The following is a 22910-nucleotide window of genomic DNA, read 5'->3' as shown; positions in this document are numbered from 1 at the left end:
TCACGACATTGAGAGGTCACCTAAAGGGGGCGTAGCGATCGTAGGGACAAAAATTTAATTATTTCGCCGGATATTTGAGTCAGCCTTTCTCCCGAAATGGCTTTCAGTGTAACCACACAGGTAGCCCGGAGGGTTTTAACCCCCTTTCTGTTGAAAAGGTAATGAATTTATTTAATTTTCGGTGTGAATGGATAATATTCCGCGATTACTTAGACTGTCAAAAAATGTAACTGTTTTTTTGATATGGATATTTCTCTGTTACTGAGCACTGCCATTGATGGGCATAGTCTCTTTCTCCATTATGAATGACCCCATTTGACCCCATATCAGCTGATGGGGAAGATTTACAAAGATGCGCAAATTTGACCTACTGCCACCGATTCTTGTTTGCTTAAAAACCATAGCAATTATTTGCTTAGCTTACATTTTACCAGTAATGGCACGTACTGACACCAAAATTAAATATTATGTCAAGAGTCTTCAAAAGAGATTTATAAATTATATTTTTAAGGAAAGATAAACTTTATAAAAGACTAATGCACTTATTATGCAGCATATTATATTATATTAAATAAAATGAAATGTACTTTAATAGCAGTCATTGTTTGTTTTTTTTAAAGGCAGGCTGCCGCTCACCTGAATTTCGACCAAGGGGAGGTCTTTCTCCCTCTCCTTAAGTTAAAATTGAAAATCTATCTCCGTTACAAAGTTATTGGGGGGGGGGGGGGTATTATGATTTATGAATCCAATAATGACCCCTTATAACATGCAGTTATTGATCTTCAGAACAATTTCCCATCCACACAACTAATTACTCTCCTTAATATCAGATCACTCTCCTTACTATTTCAAAATCACTCTTATTATCGAAACTGGGAGAGTTTTTTGAGGGGAGCGATTTTTTCAATTTGTTAATTAAGGGGAGCTTTTTTGGGCTCTCTACACAAACAACGACTGTTTAAAGTCCTAAAATTTTCTGCTCACAATGAAGACAGGCATACCGGTATTACATACCTGTATTCCTTGTTAAAATCTGTCTGCCAAGTGTCTTGTTTGTCCATGCAAACCAACATTTACGTGGGACAGTGGGTTTTTCATCCCATCCGAATGACAGGGTGCCGTTCCTTGCCAGGGCCTCTCTGTCATGCACATGCACTACCAACAAGGGGGAACCAGGCCGTTCTCTGGCTAGTGAGCCATCAGGACTCCATGGCATGAACGTAAAATTTAATATAGAGAAATGGGGATTAACATCTAATCGACACAGACTAGGACATTTTGGGACTAACATATTGTTCAAAATTATGTTAATGATTCGTTGGTTCAATATTATGTCAATAATTCATTTGCGCATAGGGTTTTTTAGCTGTGGGTGAACATGGGGGGGGGGGAAACCCCCGAGCTTGGTCAGGCGACCTACTCTTTGACACGTGCACGCGGGAACTCAAAACCACTCCACTTGACTCAATGTCAATGACAAACCTCATAATCTAATGTGGACACCTAAGACCATTTGCCGCCCCCCCCCCCATTCTCCCCAAAAATAGATGCTTAGGTCTACATGTTAAGATTGAGATATCACAATTGTTAAAAATCCTGATGTAAGTCTTATCAGCCTATATAGCATCTACTCGAACGGTCAATGGGATTATACTTTCTGTCAACAATGGAATATATTTTAATCATATTCAATCTTGGAGTGGTTTCCCCTTGTCATTGGTCTTTGTCTAGTCATTAGGATGGGATGAAAAAAACAAGCTCGAGTGTACACATTGGCGTGCAGGTAAAAATCTTTTGGCAGTTAGACTTCAATATAAGAGTAGGCCGTAACTTCGCTGTCCGGGCAAAATTTCCCTCATAGCACACTGCATGGCATATAACTGCCTTCATTAGCTCAGTCAGAGCAAAACAGTAGGATGTTAAACCCCATTTCATTTCATATTAAATTTTTTCTGTTCTTAAATAAATTGCTATTCGCTCGATTCTGGTGGTTTGCTGTGACAGAGAGCAGTAGTTTCAGCTGGTTCAAATTCTAATTTGATAATTTCAGCAATTCTCCAGTTGTCATTGCTTCGTTACACACCACGACACCATGCGAGAAGGAAAAGAAGAAAAAACACAAAGATCTGATCAATCATTCAAGGGTTCGAGGAATAGATGTTTTACGAAATCCTAAACTAAACAAGGTGGGTATACGACTCGTACATACTACAGGGATTTTGTTTTGTCTGTGAGTTAAAAGCAGAAATAGATTTATAAAGACAGAATAGTTTGTCATTATTAATTGGCTTAAAGATACATTATGGGAGATTCGATAACGAGTTGGCAGTTCTCGCTATAATAGTTAAAAACTAGATAATGTAAAGGCAAATTGCTGAAAATTTCAGTCAAATTGATCCACTATGAACTGAAAACAAAGCGATTAAATTTCCGCCTAGCCTTGATCATCATTACTAAAGTCAGTACGATAAACAGCATAGTCTCGATTATCCAATGGTATTTGGCAATTGCGACTTAATCTCGATTTTGCATTTTATCGTTAAATTTTTAAATCTCACAGGTATTCTAATCCATCTAAATCTCATACATACCATGGTCTAGAGAGTTGGTTATAGGTTCATGTGAAAATATTTCTCAATGTCTCATCAATAGTTTATATAACATTTGAAACTAAAAAAAAGACCTGATCGTCAGATTTAATTCTTACATAATGCATCTTTAATAATGCCTTTAATCATACTAATTGATGAATATTCATATTGATAAGAGCTCTTTAAACATACATTATGCAAGAGCTAAATCTGCTTAATAAGGGACTTGAAGAATGAGGCTAGACATATTCCACAAGTCATGTCAAACAGTGACAGCATATTCATATCTGGAGAGTATGCGCAATAAATACTATGTAGACTAGAATAACCAGATGCTAGAGATTGTCATTCGATTGAGACTTCTGGCATATTTCGCCAAACATAACTGAGTTGAAATTAGAGTAAAAACGGAAACGATTGAATGTAAATCAGTTTATATACCTTCATTATGTTCATATTACTTTATTATATGCGTTGCTACCCATTTGTGTCAAATTTAGGTCAAAAATAATAGCGATTTAGCTCCTTTAAACATACTTTATGCAAGAGTTAAATCTGCCTATTGCAGGTCTTTCTTTAGGCCTGAAATGTTATCTAAATTATTAATTAGACATTAATTAACTTATCCGGGCTATAACTAACACTCGATGTCAAAGGATTTCTCCGATATTAAATAGATTAGAACAGTTCAGTCATATTTAAATTAAGCTAAAACTGGAGGAGCGAGACTTAGCTTTGAACAACCAGCACGGTGGTTGAAATTATTGCAAGAATGGCTAGCTCTTGATCTAAATCTTACATAATGTATCTTTCATATTGATTTAGAAATTCTAACATTTTAAAGTAGCTAAGTGTCTAACTCAATATCATCTAAGGTCTTCGACATTGAAAACACAAATTATTTGTCAATTTAAATCAACATTGATGTTGTGATCTTACCGGGAAAAGATGGACTTCTGATATCCAATATTTACGACAAAATAAACATTTTACCATGAATTGTGTACCATGATACGTTTCAGTGCTATTTGTAACAAGGGACTTAAAGAACTAGACTAGACATATTCCACAAGTCATGTCATATTCTTATCTGGAAATCATTTGCAATAAAAACTATCAGTATAGACTGGAATAAGCAGATGCTATAAATTGCCATTCGATTGAGACTTCTGGCATATTTGTAATTAGAGTAAAAACGGAAACAATTGATTTACTTTTATTGAAATGGACCAAAATTGACTTCTATTTCGTGTTTTTAATTTCAAATGCTATAATAATAATAATGATGATAATAATAATAATAACTTTATTTAACGAGGCAACTTATTTAGTTTGCAAAAAAAAACCCTAATCTTCCATAAGTCAAAATCATTTATAAGGCAATAACATTTTAAAGTGAGAAATTTGGCAAGTCACTCCTAAACTATAAAACATATACATTATACAAATAGAATATAGGAAGAACACTATAATTACGCACAAAATAAGATAGAATGCAGTTGCAAGTTAAATATACACAAAAAATAATAAGTATGTCATCCGTTGAATATTATGGTTTCTTCAGTGCTCAATATATATGAGTTTTCAGTTTAATCTTAAAATTTTCATCATTTTTACACGTCTTTATGTTATTGAGTTAGAGATTTGGCTCCATAAATATATACAAGCAGAATCATATCAATATTTAGAAACATCATTGGTTTTGAAGTGCAAAGTAGGCTCAGTTATCAAGTACACAACCCTGATATTATTATCAACAATTATAGATAGCACTGGACGATTGTAGGTTGACTCATTCTTACCATTGATTCGTCTGCTTGATTTTCAAAGATCTTTTAAATCCATTCTTTCGGAGATGATAAAATTATACTCAGATGGGAGATGGAAGGAGAGCATTCACATTAAAATGACAAAATCTGTGCATTCACCCGTAGATCGCATTAAAACTACAAAATCTGTTCATTCGTCCATAGACCCAGACAATAATTTGCTTATCTTGTATCCAACTTAGCGAACAGTAATAGTAAAGTTTAGATATTGTAACTTGAGAATTCGTAATTATGTATGTGTATTGATGTAAATAACATTTCATGATTAAATTTCACAGATGATGAGATAAATGTAGAATCTTGAAATGTGAATAAGTTATATGATCCTACAAAATAAAAACCCGAAAATGAAAACCTCCTTCTCACATCAGTTTTTAATAATTTTATTAAAGATACATTATGGGAGATTAGAGAAAGAGTTGGCAGTTCTCACTATAATAGTTAAAAACTAGATAATGTAAAGGGAATTTGCTGAAAATTTCAGTCAAATTGATCTACTCTGAACCAAGATTTTAGCAATTGAATTTTTGGCCTAGCCGTGATCATCATTAGTATAGTCGGTCCGATAAAAAACATAGTCTTGATTATCCATTTCATGATTAAATCATGAATGGAAGTCGAACATCAAATCAGAACCTAATCCAATAAACATCGCAGGCTAGCAATGACATCGAGAGTTGATTATGGTCTGGATAAGTTAATTAATGTCTAATTTATAATTTAGATAACATTTCAGGCCTAAAGAAAGACCTGCAATAGGCAGATTTAGCTCTTGCATAATGTATGTTTAAAGGATTGTCTGAGAATGAGAATATATTTTTTTTGTATGACCTAAATTACAGTAATTCTGAGACTGATTTTATGTTTCTATATTGTAGGGCATTGCCTTGACCTTAGATAAAGACATTATGTGCAGTTTAAAGGTTGAGTGCGAGACATTAAGTAATATATTGATATTGCATGAGTGCTATATCTATATATATTACGCAATGTCAAGCACAAGACCATTAAACAACTTAAAATACAGACACTATCCAGCACATGCATTTCAATGAAATATGGGTCCAATATTTCAACTAGTATAAATAATGTATGCTTGGCACATTGCCTGTACCATTATTTGAAATAATAGTATGCCTATGCCAACATCAAAGATGATGTCACATCTGTATTTTAAGGGTATTCAAGGGCTGATTTTATGTTTCTGTATTTTAGAGTCCAGTCTTTATGTTAAAAGAGAGACAGATTGTAGGTATTATGATGCTGATTTAATATTTTAGGGTACAGCCTTTATGTAAAACTGAGATATTGTGGGTATTCAAGGGCTGATTTTATATTTTAGGGTACAGCCTTTACATTAGAAAATGGAGAAATTATGGGTATTCATGGGCTGATTTTATATTTCTGTATTTTAGGGTACAGCCTTTACATTAGAAAATGGAGAAATTATGGGTATTCATGGGCTGATTTTATATTTCTGTATTTTAGGGTACAGCCTTTACCTTAGAAGAGAGACAGATTATGGGTATTATGGGGCTGATGCCGGCTGCCATCAGAAGTCAAGACGAGCAAATGGTCCGTGTGATGACTAACTTTTATAAACGTAGCAGTGACCTTGATAGATATATCTACCTGATGGCGCTACAGGAGAGAAATGAACGTCTGTTTTATCGAGTGTTATGTGAACATACTGAGGAGATGATGCCTATTGTCTATACACCTACTGTAGGACTGGCCTGTCAACAATATGGTGTTACATTCAGAAAACCAAGGTTACGATTTGTTTCTATAATCTTCCATTTTCTCCAAAGAAGAAAGGGGGGTCATCGTGGCTAAGTGGGCAAGACGCTGCCTAGCTATCCTGGAGGTCGGTTGTTCGATCCCTGCATTGGCCGAGAAAGCTTATCCAGATTTTCCAGCGTGGTCCCCCCCTTGTGAGTACGGAAAATAGAGGTCCCGTGTACAGATTGATGTGCACGTAACAAAAACCCTTGACAGTTGGAATTCGATATAAGAATAGGCCGTAGTGCCGCTGTCCAGACAAAATTTCCCTCATAGTACACTGTATGCCCATCTTCATTAGCTCAGTCAGAGCAGAACAGCAGGACGTTAAACCCCATTTCATTTTGGACACACAGGTACCTTTGACAGTTGGAAATAAATTTTAAAAAGAGACAAAATTTCCTGTCATGTTTTATAATGAAAGTTTGAATGTTTTTTTCAGAGGTTTATTTTTATCTATCAATGATAAAGGTCATCTGTATGAAATGATGTGTAACTGGCCAGAACAAGATGTCAAGGTAAAAACCTAAATATTGATTATCATTGACACGAGCCTGGAAATTAGGCCCCTGTCACAGACAATGTCAGGCACAGATTGAAGCTTTGTCAGGCACTAAACCTCTGATACCTGTCATTTTGTCCGGCACTGATTTGTCTTTTTCATTGATATTATTAATACATGTCCGGCACTAAGTTTGAAAATGTCAGATACTATTTCATTAGCCCCGGACATTTTGTCAGGTACATCTAAAATCTTTATTTCCAGGCCTGTCTGTGGTGCAAGCAACAATATAGGGTCTAATCACGTTCTCCTCTGCATCTTCTCATTATTCTTAGGGGGGGGGGGGGGTCCGAATTGTTTAAGCATTAAACTTTAGATCATAAGGTCTGTCAAGTGGCCTAGTTTCAATTCCCTGTTTGTACTTGACAAGGAGTAGGGTCGCCTGTCTAACCTCATGGGTTTTCTCCAGGTCTTCCGGTTTCCTTCCTCTGCTAAGGACCACTACACTGTGAAGGAGAAATATTGAAGTAGAATTGATCCATAGTCTCGACATTGTGTTCTTCTATTACACAGAGATGGAGAAACGAATATTAAAATCAAGTTTAAAATTGACTAAAATGTGTCGGGACCCATTAGTCAATTTAGATGCTGTAAAACTTGCTACTATTCAGTAGCCTGTTACAGAATGGGGAGGGTGGATGGCCGAATGGTTGGATCAGAAGGTCTGTCATTGAGTCAGCTAGCGTGGTTTCGATTCCCCGGTTGTATGTGACAAGGAGTAGGGTCGCTTGTGGGTTTTCTCCGGGCCCTCCGGTTTCCTCCCACTGCTAAAGACCCTTACGCGCATGCAAATTATTCAAATAAAAATGAACCATATGTTAGTCCCGACATGACCTAGTTTGTGTCTAGTGGATGTTAAACCCCATTCATTTCTCTCTTTCTCTGTTACAGAATCTTGCACATGTATAGAAATCATCTCAGCTCATTTCTATGATGTCCTAATTATTATTTCCAATATTTTCAGGCTATTGTTGTTACTGATGGTGAAAGAATATTAGGACTGGGTGATCTAGGCTCGTATGGTATGGGTATACCAGTAGGTAAATTGGCTCTGTACACAGCTCTCGGTGGTATTGTACCTGATCAATGTCTACCTATTCAATTAGATGTCGGAACCAATAATGAGGTCAGTGTGAGATTATGAATTTTAAATATCAGGATTATTAACAAGGGTCTGCAGAGACACCTGACCTATGATCTTGTGGGAGAGTAGCCTGTGACAGACTCTCCCACTGTACAAAATTATATATTGTCCAAAAATAGATGGATCAGAATCAACTAATTTAAAGAATCTAAGTCTCTAACTCAATGTCATCCAAAGTCTTCGACATTGAAAACACGAATTATTTGTCAATTTAAATCAACATTGATGTTATAATCTTACCGGGAAAAGATGGGCTTCTAATATCCAATATTTAAGACAAAAGAAACATTTTACCATTGGTGCACGAATTGTGTACCATAATGCGTTTCATGTCCATTTTTAATAAGGGACTTGAAAAACGAGGCTAGACATATTCCACAAGTCATGTCAAACGGTGACGGCATATTCATATCTGGAGAGTATGCGCAATAAATACTATGTAGACTAGAATAACCAGATGCTAGAGATTGTCATTTGATTGAAACTTCTGGCATATTTCGCCGAACATAACTGAGTTAAAATTAGAGTTAAAACAGAAACGATTGAATGTAAATCAGTTTATATACATTCATATTACATTATTATATGTGTTGCGACCCATTTTGGTCAATTTCTAGGTCCCAAATAATACTGATTTAGCTCCTTTAAACATATATTATGCAAGAGGTAAATCTGCCTATTGCAGGTCTTTTCTTTTGGCCTGAAATGTTACCTAAATTATTAATTTGACATTAAATTAAATTATCCAGACATAATCAACACTCGAAGACATTGCTAGCCTGCAATATTTAGCGGATTGGAATACATTTATTGAAAAACAATTAAATGTCAACCGAGACTTTGGTTTTTATCGTACCGACTTTAGTATTGATGATCGAGGCTAGGCCTAAAATTTAGTCACTAATATCTTTGTTCAGAGTGAAGCAATTTGACTGAAATTTTCAGCATATTCTATTTACATTATCTATTTTTAACTTTTAACTGTCAACTCTTTGTCTAATCTCCCATAATGCCCCTTTATTTATAAGTATCCACGGTTAATTATAGATTTTTCCGACGTGATTTCGCCTTGTCAGTGGTGCAGGACGGAGGGCCTGACAAGGTCAGCTGTCTAGTCATTCGGATGGGACGAAAAACTGAGGTCCCCTTGTACATTGGCATGCGTGTAAAAGATCCCTTGGCAGTTAGAATTCAATATAACTGTAGCTCATAGTGGCGCTGCCTGGGCAAAATTTCAATCATAGCACACTGTATGGCGTATGCCCATCTTGATTAGTCCAGTATAGGAGCAGGACAGTAGGACGTTAAACCCCTTTAGATTTTATTTAATTATAGGTTATTTTTTAAGTATAATCATAAAATATATTTGTTTTCAGAAATTACGTAATGACCCTCTATATATTGGTTTGAACCGTCCAAGGGTTACTGGTCAAGAATATGACGATTTCGTTGAGGAATTTATGCAAGCAGCAGTTCAAAGGTAATTTGTGTGCTCCTGGGTTTGCCCTTGTCAGTCGGGCAGGACAGAAGTCCTGGAAAGGGCAGTGTCTAGTTGTCGGATAGGATGAAAAACCGAGGTCTTGTGTGCATGCATGTAAAAGAACCCTGACTGTTGGAATTCGATATAAGAGTATGCCATCTGTGTGTAACATGGTATTAAAATATACTATCTTGAGAAGAGCGGATGGGTCATCTTCTCCCTTCGCCAAAATAATATTCGTCCCACTGCCTTTATGAGAAAATATGTTCGGCTGTCAATAACACTTTTGGAACACAATAACTACTGTTTGGTTACTTTGATTCTAATTGAGAGTAGGGATCACGGTGGCTAAGTGGGTAAGACGCTAGCTCGCTTGCCTGGAGGTCGGGTGTTCGATCCCTGCATTGGCCGAGAAAGTTCATCCAGATTTTCCGGCGTGGTTCCCCCTTGTCAGTGATGCAGGACGGAGGGCCTGACAAGGACAGCTGTCTAGTCATTCGGATGAGACGAAAAACCGAGGTCCCGTGTACACATTGGCGTGCACGTAAAAGATCCCTTGACAATTGGAATTCGATATAAGAGTAGGCCGTAGTGCCGCTGTCCGGGCAAAATTACCCCCATAGCACACTGTATGGCGTATGCCCGTCTTCATTAGCCCAGTTCGGAGCAAAACAGTAGGACGTTAAACCCCATTTCATTTCATTTTCTAATTGAGAGTAAAGAAACTTGTTGTATATTATTTTCATTACATCAATACCTTGACTAAATTCGGGGGTGGGGGGGTGGTGGATAGCCGAATGGTCAGCACGTGCGCGTTGTATCATACGGTCTGTCATTGAGTCAACTGGCGTGGTTTCGATTCCCCGGTTGTACATGAAAAGGAGTAGGGTTGCCTGTCCAACCTCGTGGGTTTTCTCTGGGTCCTCCTGTTTCCCCCCACTGCTGAAGACCCCTATGTGCATGCGAATTATTAAAATAAAATTGAACCATTATTCCCGAAATGACCTAGTTTGTGTCATCGAGTAGACGTTTAACCACATTTCTCTCTCTCTTTCTCTTGACTAAATTTGATAATGTGCATTTTCTGCTCAGATTTAGCAGAGTAGTAAGCATTTTGATTGCTCTATGTTTTGAAAAAGAAAAATTTGCAAGTAATTATTGCGGGTCATCTATTTATTTTGGGATTACGGCAGAGAAAATCACTCTCACTGCTGGCTTGCCGTCCCCCGCCTTTCGAAGTATGCCTTCAATGCCTTGATGGAGTTCGATGATGAACATTGTCTGAGTCTGCATACGGTAAGCAGAGATAAGCAATTTGATTGGTTGATGCTTTCGGGCACGATAACTTTGGTTATGATTAGGTGAGAGCTATGAAACTCCGAATATAGATTCTTAATATCATTACCTTTACTAACTTTGAGAATTTTCTGCTTAGGCTAAGTAGCAATAACCAATTTGATTGGTCAAGACTTTGGATCGAGGTAGAATGTTTAAATTGATGTTTCTCTCTTATAGAGAGTGATGAAACTTAGTGTATAGTTGATAATCAGTTTGATTGCTTGATACTTTTGAAAAAGATAAACGTGCAATTAATTAATATGTGTCATCTATTTATTTCAGGGTTTTGGCAGGGGACATCAGCCTCACTGCTGGCATGTTTAATTTGATTTTTCCTAAATACAATATTTTAAAGTTATAGCCTTTTAATACTTAACATTTTTATTTGTTGGTATTTATTTCAGATATGGTCAGAATTGTTTAATTCAATTTGAAGATTTTGGTAACCATAATGCGTTCCGTTTCTTGGATAAATACCGAGACAAATATTGTATGTTCAATGACGATATTCAAGGTAGGTATTCTTCAATTTGATGGAATTTTATGTTGAGGTAGGAAGGTTGGATGGCCGAATGGTTACCATGTGCACGTTGTATCATAAGGTCTGTCATTGAGTCAACTGATGTGGTTTCAATTCCCCGGTTGTACGTGACAAGGAGTAGAGTCACCTGTCCAACCTCATGGGTTTTCTCCGGGTCCTCCAGTTTGCTCCCACTGCTAAAGACACCTACGCGCAAGTAAATTATTGAAAAAAAAATTAACCATATGTTGGTCCAGAAATGACCTAGGGAATCCGTAACCATTCCAAGAGCTATTTGGCTGATATTTTCGTCTAAGTAAACGTTCGGAAATCATTGAAAAAAAGCCTTAAAATCGAGCAAAAAAGCCAATTGAACATGTGACTCAAAAATTGTCATGGCGAGCGAGGCATTATGATGGGAAAAAAGACGAATCTATTCCCTAGCCACTTCACTATTTAAGCCTTGTAACTTGTACTGTGTACTGTCCACACATGAAACAAAGCTACATCAAGTTGCACTCATGCGCGTCTGTGATGGGCATGAGTGTATACGCCGCCGATTCCAGAAGATGCTGTCATTGATGTTTGTCTATAGTCACTCTATAGGATTAGGGCACCGTCAGCTAATCAACAAGAATTCGTTTGAAAGTGGAAGCATTAATTAGACCAGACTGGTGTGTTTGAGTTGATTGTTTTAGTCTTTAGGGATCCCTGCAATGGGTTGGAAAAGGCACTTTCAGCAGTAAAAAAGGGTACTGTCGAAAATTAGTGTGGGGGGGGGGCGCCCCTTGTATCCGCCTCTTGGTGGAAATGCTTCCCCGGGTAAAAGTCTCCTGATAGAACACTGTATGGCATATGCCCGTCTTCATTGGCCCAGTTGGTGTAGAAAAGTAGGACACCAAACCCCATTTCAAAGGTGCCTGGGCAAAATTCTCCTGATAGTAGACAGTATGGCATATACACGTCTTCATTAGCCCAGAAAAGTAGGACACCAAACCCTATTTCATTTCATTTTTATATGTCATTTCCACTGTTTTCATCATAATTAATTTATTTATCTAAAGGTACCGCATCTGTGGCAGCAGCTGGTGTTTTTGCAGCATTACGTATAACAAAAAAGAAATTAATAGATAATGTCTTCGTCTTTCAAGGCGCTGGAGAGGTAGGTTTTAGTAAAAATGCAATTTTTGGGGGGTACTAAAAGGGGAATTTATGTTAATTTGATCTTATAATTAAAGCGTGGTTTTGATTCCCTGCTAACGCGTGACAAGGAGTAGGGTCCCACTGCTAAATACACCCACACACAAACGAATTAATGAAATAAAATTAAGCAATATGTTAGTCCCAAAATGACTTAGTTTGTGTCTAGTTAAACCACATCTCTGTGCAGATAATATAAGCAAGCCAGCACCAGTGATGGTAAAATCTTTTGATCGGCAATTTGATAATCCAAATCTAATTGAATGCAAGCGAGGTGATTATCTTCTATTGATAAAAAGATTTTGCTCTTTATTTATCTAAAGATTAACATTGCAAAAGAATTATCTGATGTGGATTTATCTTTTGTTGCTAGGCAACATTAATGGTAGCTTTGATTGTATATCTTTATCAACTTATAATCTGTTATTTTGTATAGGCATCTATCGGTATTGCTCAACTGATTGCGTTAGCTATGCAGGAAGAAGGGGCTAGTGAGGAAGAAGCTTACAGTAAAATCTGGTTGGTGGATTCTAAAGGTCTCATAGTTCAGGTAATAATTAGAGTAAAATCTCATAAAGTAACTTATTATTGGTTGATTCGGGAGGTCTCCTAGTCTAGAACTTCAGGAATTAACAGAATTGTACTGTAATTGAGTGAAGCAGATTGAAATTTTTTTAGTGGTCACCCTTTCTTTGTGTCATATTGCGGAAACACGTAATTTTGTAGGAATATTACTGACATAGATTTGAATACCGTACGGGAATTAGATATGAAAAATAGGTGCACCTATTTTTATTACATACGAATTTGAATATTTTGTTGACACATGATTTTTAGTTGTGGTCTGAAACCGTCTACTTAAATAATAAGAGTTATGCCCCTTTATTTTCATCTGACAAGAAAAATTTTGAAATCGCAACACTGGTCCACCTGACAATTAGTTAGTGCAAGAGAGTCGCACCACACATTAGAATCTTTGTAAAGAGTTGTAATGATAATATTTGGTTAATTTACAGGATCGACCTAAAGGTGGTGTAACAGGACATAAAGTGGATTTTGCTAAGAAACATGAACCAGTTGATAAACTCGAAGATGTTGTTAGAAATTTAAAACCTACTGTTCTCATAGGTAAGTATTATCTCTTGTCAGGGAAATGAAATTAAATGGGGTTTAACATCCTACTGTTCTGCTCCGACTGGGCTAATGAAGACGGCCATACACCATACAGTGTGCTATGAGGGAAATTTTGCTTGGGCAGCAGTACTATGGCCTACTCTTATTTCAAATTCCAAGTGCCCGGGGATCTTTTATGTGCACGCCAATGTATACACAGGACCTCAGTTTTCGTGCCATCCGAACGACTAGACAGCTGTCATTGTCAGGGCCTCTATCTCTGTCAGGGGCCAGGGCCAGGATCTAAAAGTCAGAGCTTGACACATGACAGTCAAATGAGTTGGAAGTCACAATACCTTCTTTTGGGATTAATTAACATATCCAGACCATAATCGACTCTCGATGGCATCGCTAGCTTGCGATGTTTATTGGATTATGTTCCGATTTGCTGTTCGACTTCCATTCATAATTAAATCATGAAATGGATCATCAAGACTATTTTTTTTATCCTACCGACTTTAGTAATGATGATCGAGGCTAGGCCGAAAATTCAATCGCTAAAATCTTGGTTCATAGTGGATCAATTTGACTGAAATTTTCAGCAAATTCCCTTTACATTATCTAGTTTTTAACTATTATATTGAGAACTACCAGCTCTTTATCTAATCTCCCATAATGTATCTTTAAAGGTTTAGATTTAACAAAATGAGTGAAGAGTTCACACAGCATTGTTTTTGTGATATGCAAAAAAGTGTTGAAATGGTCTTCTTTAATAATATACTATTCAAAAAAAGTAGGGGATATTTGATTTTGGGGGCATAATACTAAAATATGCAAATGACTACGAAAAAAGTCACTATAGAACCTAACAGAAGAAACATTTCCAGTTACATGTGACGCCCAAACGCACCAATACATGTAGCTACCGCATGGAATGCAGGTGATGCTTGGGATCATCATGGGGGTCCAACCCAAGATTTGCACGACTCTGACTTTGAATGTTACAGTCATTGTGGCATTGAATTCCAGGGTGGAAACAACAGTTTAATTGTTTTAGTGACCAGAAAACAAATTTTGATATGCGTCGGCTTACCCAAAATGAAAGGTTACGTGCCCTTGGCATGCTACAGATCGGCACAACACAGGCGGTTGTGGCGCGGACGATGAATGTTTCTCAGTCTGTCATAAGCAGGCTATGGTCCAGATACCGTGATACACAATCTGTACAGGACAGACCACGCTCAGGTCGACCAAGGGCGACAACTCAAGCCCAGGATCGATTTATTCGTACCTTGGCCTTGAGAAATCGTGTCATCACAGCAAATCAGATCAGCGCTCGTCTTCAAACAGACACTGGTGTGAGAGTGAGTGGCCAGACGATTCGGAATCGACTGCATAGGGGTCACCTTCGCGCCCGACGTCCTCTCGTGATCCCTTGTTTGAGAGATCATCACATTCAGGCAAGACGTCGTTGGTGTAGGGATCGTCAACACTGGGATAATCGACGCTGGAGCAATGTGATGTTTTCAGATGAGTCAAGGTTCACTGTTGATTTTTTGGACAGACGTAGGAGGGTGTGGCGTCGTCGAAACGAGCGCTTCCAAGACGTTAACGTCATCAGACATGATTGATTTGGGGGTGGTTCTGTTATGGTGTGGGGAGGCATCACTGTTGCTGGAAGAACGGCTTTACATGTTGTTGCAGGGCGTGTTACAGGCCAGTACTACCGGGACAACATCTTGGCAGTCCATGTTGTGCCGTTCGCACGACGTCATGGCCGCCGTTTCATCTTCCAGGATGACAACGCAAGATGTCACAGGGTCAGGATCGTTACGGGTTACCTCCAACAACAGAACATCACCACATTACCTTGGCCAGCACTGAGTCCCGACCTCTCCCCCATCGAGCATGTCTGGGACATGCTTGATGCTTGGACAGAGGTTACGTCAACGTCAACAACGTCCTGCCAATGTCCAAGAACTTGCTGCTGCGTTGCAACAGGAATGGGACAATCTGGACCAAAATGACCTTAGACGTCTCATTAGGAGTATGCCACGTCGGATCAATGCTTGTTTGGCAAACAGAGGAGGATTTACCCGTTACTGACTTGGTTGTGATGCTGTGGTAACTTTGCTGTTTGACCCCGGGTATCATTTTACCCTTATAATGGTCAGTCTGTGCCTTACTTAGTCTAACGATCATTTGGAATAAATCGATGAATGTGAACTTCATTTCATTTTGTCATTTGTTTCTTCGTCAGTTTCATTAGGTGACTTTAATAACACTTAAAAATCAAATATCCCCTACTTTTTTTGAATAGTATATAACATGAAAGTTATAGGTTTAGATTTGACAAATAAAGCAAAAATGATAGTTTTAGCTTGTTTCGATATTGTAGATATTTCACAGAAACACATTAGACATAGGTTTTTTTTGTAAGGACGTTGGATGTTGATGACCAAGTTGTCTTGTTCTGATCAAAATAACACAAGTCTTTGTCAACTGTTTATCAGCCATGTTTTTCTTTTGTTGTATTTTAAGGTGCGGCAGCTGTACCAGCGGCATTTACAGAAAATATTTTACGTATGATGGGAGAATTTAATGACAGACCTGTTATATTCGCTTTAAGTAATCCTACAAGTATGTCAGAATGTACAGCAGAACAGGCTTATCATGCGACTGACGTAAGTTATAATATCAAATAAAGCGCTATTAAAATAGTCAAGGTTAGTCAACCTTCAATGGGTCTTGAGAGGGAGGTAGGGTGTAATATCCACTGACACAAACTTGGTCATTTTGGGACTAACATATGGTTTAATTTCATTTCAATAATTCGCTTGCACGTATGGGTTTTTGGGAGTGGGAGGAAACTGGAGGACCCGGAGAAAACCCATGAGGTTGGACAGGCATCGCTTTTCCTTGTCACATTCAAGCGGGGAATAGAACCAAGCCATTTGACTCAATGACAAACATTGTGATTTCACGTGCATGCATTAAACCACTAGACCACCGAACCCCCCCATATTGTATATACTTATATCATGTGTGTTCCATGTCTTCTGTTATATGTATATGTTTATTCTTTATTTCAGGGTCGATGTGTTTTTGCTAGTGGCAGTCCATTCCCATCTGTAATGCATAACGGTAAATTATATCATCCCGGACAGGGTAACAATGCCTATATATTCCCCGGAGTAGCTCTAGGTATCATAGCTTGTGGTGTTCGACATGTTGCAGATAAGATATTCCTTCATGCTGCCAGGGTAAAATATTTATCTCTTTTAAAGTCTCTAATCTTCATTTGAGGGGGAATCCGTCTTAATTAGCCCAGTCGGAGCAGAACAGTACAACGTTAAACACCATTTTATTTCTTAGAGGGGTGTTGATTCCCTTGTACACTACAATATTATGAACGTCTGACGGGACCGCTAATTGATCTCGTAATTTGGAATATTAAGAATCCGAACTACTCAAAACTTTTTTGTTTGAAGTAATAAAGAAATAAATCGGGACATGAAAATGATGACGGATTTTACAGAATGCCGTAGTATTCAGATGTCGGAAGTAAAAGAGTCCACTGTATTATGAACGTGGGTTCTCTGTAAGGAATATCGGTCCAAACATGGTTCAGTTCCGTCTGATATTTACAAAGATATGACATATTCAGTATCATCTGTTGTCTTTTTATTCCGATTAAATCAAATCGTTGATATTTTGGTTTGGTTTTCTTGGAGTACATTTTAGTGTGGATGAAGCCGCGTAAAATTAGAAATTGTCCGAAATATGCAAATGACAAATTTAGCGGCATTCACATCTTTTCATTGAAAAACAAACACTGAAAGACGAACTTGTGACACCACTTTAAATATCCCCTGACAGTCGGAAATTAAAATAAGAGTTGGCTGTAGTGCCACTGTCTGAGATAGATTTCACTCATAGCACACTATATGGCTTATGCACGCGGTCATTGACCCGTTTGTTTTAGAAAAGTAAAACGCTAAACCCCATTTTATTTCTATATGGCATAACTAATGATTAACTCATCTGGTCTCTGTTGTTTTCTAGGCTTTAGCAGATCTGGTTACACAAGAAAATCTAGATGAAGGCCGAGTTTACCCACCACTCAGTCAGATTCGAGAGGTTTCCCTTACAATCGCGACAAAGTTATCTGAAGATGTCTATCGTGAAGGCCTAGCCACGACATATCCAGAACCAACAGATAAGGCTGCATTTATACGCGCACATGTTTATGACACAGAGTATGAACATTTTGTTCCTGAAACTTGGGACTGGCCTGAACAAGATAAATAAACGATTAGCCAGTTTAGAAAAATATACAGGAATATTGTACAACTTGATGTTGGACAAAGTAGAAATTTAATGTTAAAAAAAAAAAAGTATTGTACAACTTGATTCTGAACAAAGTAGAAATATTACACAAAAAAAAAATTGTACAGCTTGCAATTGATGAAAAGTAGAAATTTATGTACCGTATTTTACTGGGTATAAGTTGATGTGGACAATAAGTTGAATCGTCAGATTTTACTGTTTGTTTGGACCTAAGTATAAGACGAAGGCTGGACTTCCGTGGAAAAAAGTTTAAACTTATACCCTGAAAAAATACGATACAGCTTGATGTTGGAGTCCAGTTGAACAAAGTAGAAATTTTACGATAAAAAATTAACTGTTGTAAAAATTTGAAGGAATTTTGTTTGTTAGTGATTATATGATACCCTATGCCTCAAAGAATGTATTATATATAAATATATCCGATCTAATTTATATGAAATAACTAAATTTTCATGGTGATTACACTGAAATCCTGCTATTAAACATACATTATGGGAGATTAAAGGGCTAGCAGTTCTCACTATAATAGTTAAAAACTAGATAATGTAAAGGGAAGTTGCTGAAAATTTCAGTCAAATTGATCCACCCTGAATCAAGATTTTAGCGATTGAATTTTCGGCTTAGCCTCGATCATCATTACTAAAGTGGGTAGGATAAAAAAACAGTCTCAATTATCCATTTCATAATTAAATCATGAATGAAAGTTGAGCAGCAAATCGGATTGTAATCCAGTAAATATCGCAGGCTAGCGATGACATTGAGAGTTGATTAAGGTCTAGATAAGTTAATTAATATCTAATTAATAATCTAGATAACATTTCAGGCCTAAAGAAAGACCTGCAATAGGCAGATTTAGCTCTTGCATAATGTATGTTTAAGTTTTAATACTAGTGAACCGGTGTTTATACTGAGTTACAAATCCCAAGAATAGAAATTTGATAATACAGAAATACAGGCTTTATGTAATAGACTGTCTGCTATATAGGCAAAACATGAATATAATGAATTCATGCTATTTAATACCAACTGTTGACTGATACAAATTGGGAGAGAGGGGTTTAATATAGGCTAAGCCTGTTCCCCAATCCCTATTCAGATAAAAATCTGAATAAAAATATTGTTTATGAAAAAAATATATAAATTGACCTTAATAGTGAACCAGTCTTTATAACGGCTTGGAATCACAGGATATAGATATTGATACATTCTTTTAAAATACAGTCGTATATGTGAGTTGATTGTTGTCTCGTTTCACGGTACTTTGTTTTAGAATCTCAAATAATAGCCATAATTTTTAACTTCTGTCTGTACTAAAGTTTATTATCTGATTTATATTGATAGACATGACATATTAGAAGATGTATATTTACTTTTAAACCTATATATTTAATAGTTAAAACATCTTGAATTTCGACAAGGCCAACAGTTCAGCAATCATGTGGCTAAAAATAGTTGGCAAATCATTATAAAAGAAGATGAAATGAAAGTAGAGAAAAATATATAATAACTGTTGGTATTACAGTTCCCAGAGAGATAACTTCTGACGACATGACAGTTGCCAACAGGATAACTGTCTGACGACACGACAATTGCCGCCGAGATAACTCCTGACAGGACAGTTGCCGTCCAGGGCAAATGAGGAATTAAATACATTTTAATGCCAAGCCAGAGTTGTTGGATCTTGTTTAAATTCAAGTTGGAAAAACTTTGTTGATCCCCATTGATGAAGTTGTTTGCTGCGAAGAAAATATATTTTAGATTATTTATAGATTTGTTGAACCTATATATATAGTTGTTGATCTTTTATGTGTGGTGTGTCTGCAGGCCTAGAAATGTCTGACGTTACTCAAATAGCTACTGACATTTTAAACTTTACACAAATAGATAAATCTGTACCAGGACAAAATAACAGACATCGGGAGGGGGGGGCTGTCACGGCCTGAATTTGTGTCTGACTATGTCTCTGTGACGGGTGCTCTGTTTACTGGCTTGCGTCTGTAGATATTGCGTTCATGTGTCTGGTAATGTCCGCTCGATAAATTACAGTACCAGCATTCCATTTCACAAAGCATACACAAAAATATTTGATTTACGTGAACTTAAGTGTTATGTATGCTTTATGAAACGGGACCATTACATTTTCATTCATAATAGCGCATGATATATATATAGGCCTATATATCTAGGCTCTTATTATTGTGACAATTCAAGATATGATTAAGTCACAAAATTCAACTTTACTTGAAGAAATATGAATTAAGATCTGAAAAAAAAAATTAAGATTAATATTTGTTATGGAATTATCTTTTAATTTTAAATCTACTAAGTTTTGTGTGTTTAAGATTATTATCTGAATATAAATTTATTGAGTAAATTGAATTTGAATTTATTGGAAAAATTTTGACCCCAGAGTTTCCAGCGAGCTTTGTCATATTGCAGTGATAAACGACCAATTCCAATCACACACCAACTGTCCACAAGAAAAGATCACAAGTGGTGATTAGACCTTGTATAGTGCTACGGAGTGGGGGGGGGGGTTAATGCGAAAGTTAGTCCCGAAATGACCTAGTTTGTGTCTTCTCTCTCTCTCTGTATTGTGCTAGCACAACCGAATTAAAAGTGATCAAACTATTTACATGTATTTGTTCTGTAAAAGAAAGTATGCAAAGTTGTAATAAACGTTAGTCTATGCAGTACAATAATTGTTATCAATTAATTGTGATGTGTTATTTTATTATAGCAGATCAAGTTGGATTATTCACAAATTATTGTTTAAGTCAATTTCACTTATTCTACTGACACAGTAACCATCATGAAAACAAAATTGTAAGCCGGTTGGGGAGTTTCAGGAATTTCAGGAGTCCACAATGGCCGCTTTATATAAATGAGGGAATACAAACCCTAAACATAACCCTTTTTAGAAGACTGAACTTGGATCCAATTTATCTTTTACCCCTCTTTAAAGGGTTAGGGTTAGTATTCCCAAAATACTCATTTATATAAAGTGGTCATTGTTGACTCCGGAAATTCACGAACCTCCCCACTTGGTCTAGAATTAACATCTCCCAAACAATATACATATATAGTAGAATCTGGACTTTACTGGCACTGAAATTAATTGATTAGTGAATTTTACTGTCAGTCAATTAACATGCCATAAATTAGAATTTAACCTTTAAACAAGGTTAATTTTAAAGTTTTTATGTTTGAAATTAAAATATATTTTAAAATTGGGATAACGATTGAAATTTTCGTAATCTTTGAAAAAAAAGAAAATATCTTGTTATTAAGTTATATTTGTATAATTCTTTGAGCATCATCAAAAAATATTCTTTATGATGTATATTATTATTTTTAAGTTTGCTTTTTGTTCGTTTGAACTTTTTTTTTACTAGTCTTCATCATTTCTTTCATTTTATCTGCCCCTGCCTTCGTTAAAAGAACCGTTGGCTGTTGGTATTCAAAGAAAAGTAGACGGAAAAAACGCTGTCTAGGCAAAATTTCTCTTGGCATGGTGTAGGATGGCAAACCTCATTTCGCTTACCTGCCCATATTTAAATGTGATCGAATAATATATTGAAAAGATTAGAAATATCATGATACATGTATAACATATATATTTACAAGGATATATCTCAATATATTATGATCTATGTATTGTTTATCATAATGATATTATGTTTTTAGTTTGTCTCTCGTAATGCTAGTTTACCAATGTCGTACGATGTGTTGCGATAGGATGGTCCCTATTGAGTCCACGATCCGGTACGTGCAGACATGTTCATTTACATTTTGATACTATCAACATGATTGCTACGAATGAACTCAATATATTTAAGACCTGATAGGATCACCACAATTACTCCACGATTAAAACCACGATTTCATTCGCAGAACGACCCCTAATAGTGGGAACCTAGCATTAGTTATTTATTTGTGTGACCCGTGTTAATCTATTTTTAGAGCATGACATATTCCCAATCCATCTGTTATCAATTTTGTAGCCACAGAAACATGTTAGCTCATGATAATCTACCAATTTTATCAAGTTTTTTGTCATAAGCTTCATGGGGAGGGGGTCGAATGGTCTAAAACAATTTTTTAAAAAGTGCTTACTGGTATATAAGGTTCTAGTCCCCTAGCTTCTTTTGTGTATACTAATATATGTTTTATTTTATGGTCGAGCGCGAGACATTAGGTAATATATTAAGAACATCCTAGTGCTGTATTAAAATATTATGCAAATGTCTTGTTCAAGACTATGAAACAACTTAAAATACAGATACTATGCTGCATGTACATTTCAATGAAACTACCACATTAGTCCAAAACGTCATCTAGTATAAATAATCTGTTTCAATGGCATTTAGTAATTGAACTGGAATATACAGGTGACAATTCTATGGAATACAATTACTGCTTATTACTGAGAGACGTTTCGACTAGGCTTCTCTGGTCATTATCAAGCTCAGTAATAAGCAGTAATTGATTTCCATAGAATTGTGACCTGTATAGTATAAATAATGCAAGATGCACATATATTATTTGAAATAATGGTATGCCAAGATCAAAAGGTGATGTCACATCTGTATTTTATATCTTTAATAAACTCGACTAATATTGTGTGAAACTTTTGAGTAGTCTTGGTTATAATTTTATATGTTGATGTTTTGTACAGAAGATATATGAATATAATATTATCCTAGTTGATCTCATCTTCTTGTTAGCGTTTTAACGTCCACTTCTACCCAGGGTGATATCGCTGACGAGTCTTACTTTATCATATTTAGCACACACGCAGGGTTTTTTTCCCCTGGCAGGAAACTGGAGTAAACCCACAAGGTTCAGAAGGTCCCCCATCTTAAAGCCACATACGCTCACACTAGGAATCGAAAATTCGACCGGCAAGCTAGAGTTCGAAGCACGGCACTCCAGATCACTAGGCCATCCCAAGCCCACAAGGTTGAGAATGTGCCCTATATCCAAGCCACATACACTCAC

General features: G+C 36.6%; 1 protein-coding gene across 1 annotated transcript; it reads left to right on the top strand.

Annotated features, from left to right (window-relative positions):
• On the top strand, window positions 1-22617 carry LOC126809882 (NADP-dependent malic enzyme). Its single transcript, XM_050534742.2, has 13 exons — window positions 1-158; window positions 2051-2186; window positions 5909-6192; window positions 6645-6720; window positions 7729-7890; window positions 9285-9388; window positions 11131-11240; window positions 12311-12408; window positions 12883-12996; window positions 13463-13574; window positions 16101-16243; window positions 16652-16822; window positions 17625-22617. Exons 1-13 carry the CDS (start codon window positions 97-99, stop codon window positions 17868-17870), a joined length of 1818 nt encoding a protein of 605 aa, XP_050390699.1. The 5' UTR covers window positions 1-96; the 3' UTR covers window positions 17871-22617.
• The last annotated feature ends 293 nt before the right edge of the window (window positions 22618-22910 follow it).

This window comes from Patella vulgata, chromosome 2 (genome assembly GCF_932274485.2).
Source record: "Patella vulgata chromosome 2, xgPatVulg1.2, whole genome shotgun sequence".
Taxonomy (NCBI): Eukaryota; Metazoa; Mollusca; class Gastropoda; family Patellidae; genus Patella; species Patella vulgata.
This window is presented reverse-complemented; position numbering and strand designations above follow the sequence as displayed.

Coding starts and splice junctions, on each gene's coding strand:
- LOC126809882 (XM_050534742.2), top strand. CDS start 97: ATGGCTTTCAGTGTAACCACACAGGTAGCCCGGAGGGTTTTAACCCCC. Junction 6,193..6,644: donor GTTACATTCAGAAAACCAAG/GTTACGATTTGT, acceptor TGTTTTTTTCAG/AGGTTTATTTTTATCTATCA. Junction 12,409..12,882: donor TCTTTCAAGGCGCTGGAGAG/GTAGGTTTTAGT, acceptor TATTTTGTATAG/GCATCTATCGGTATTGCTCA.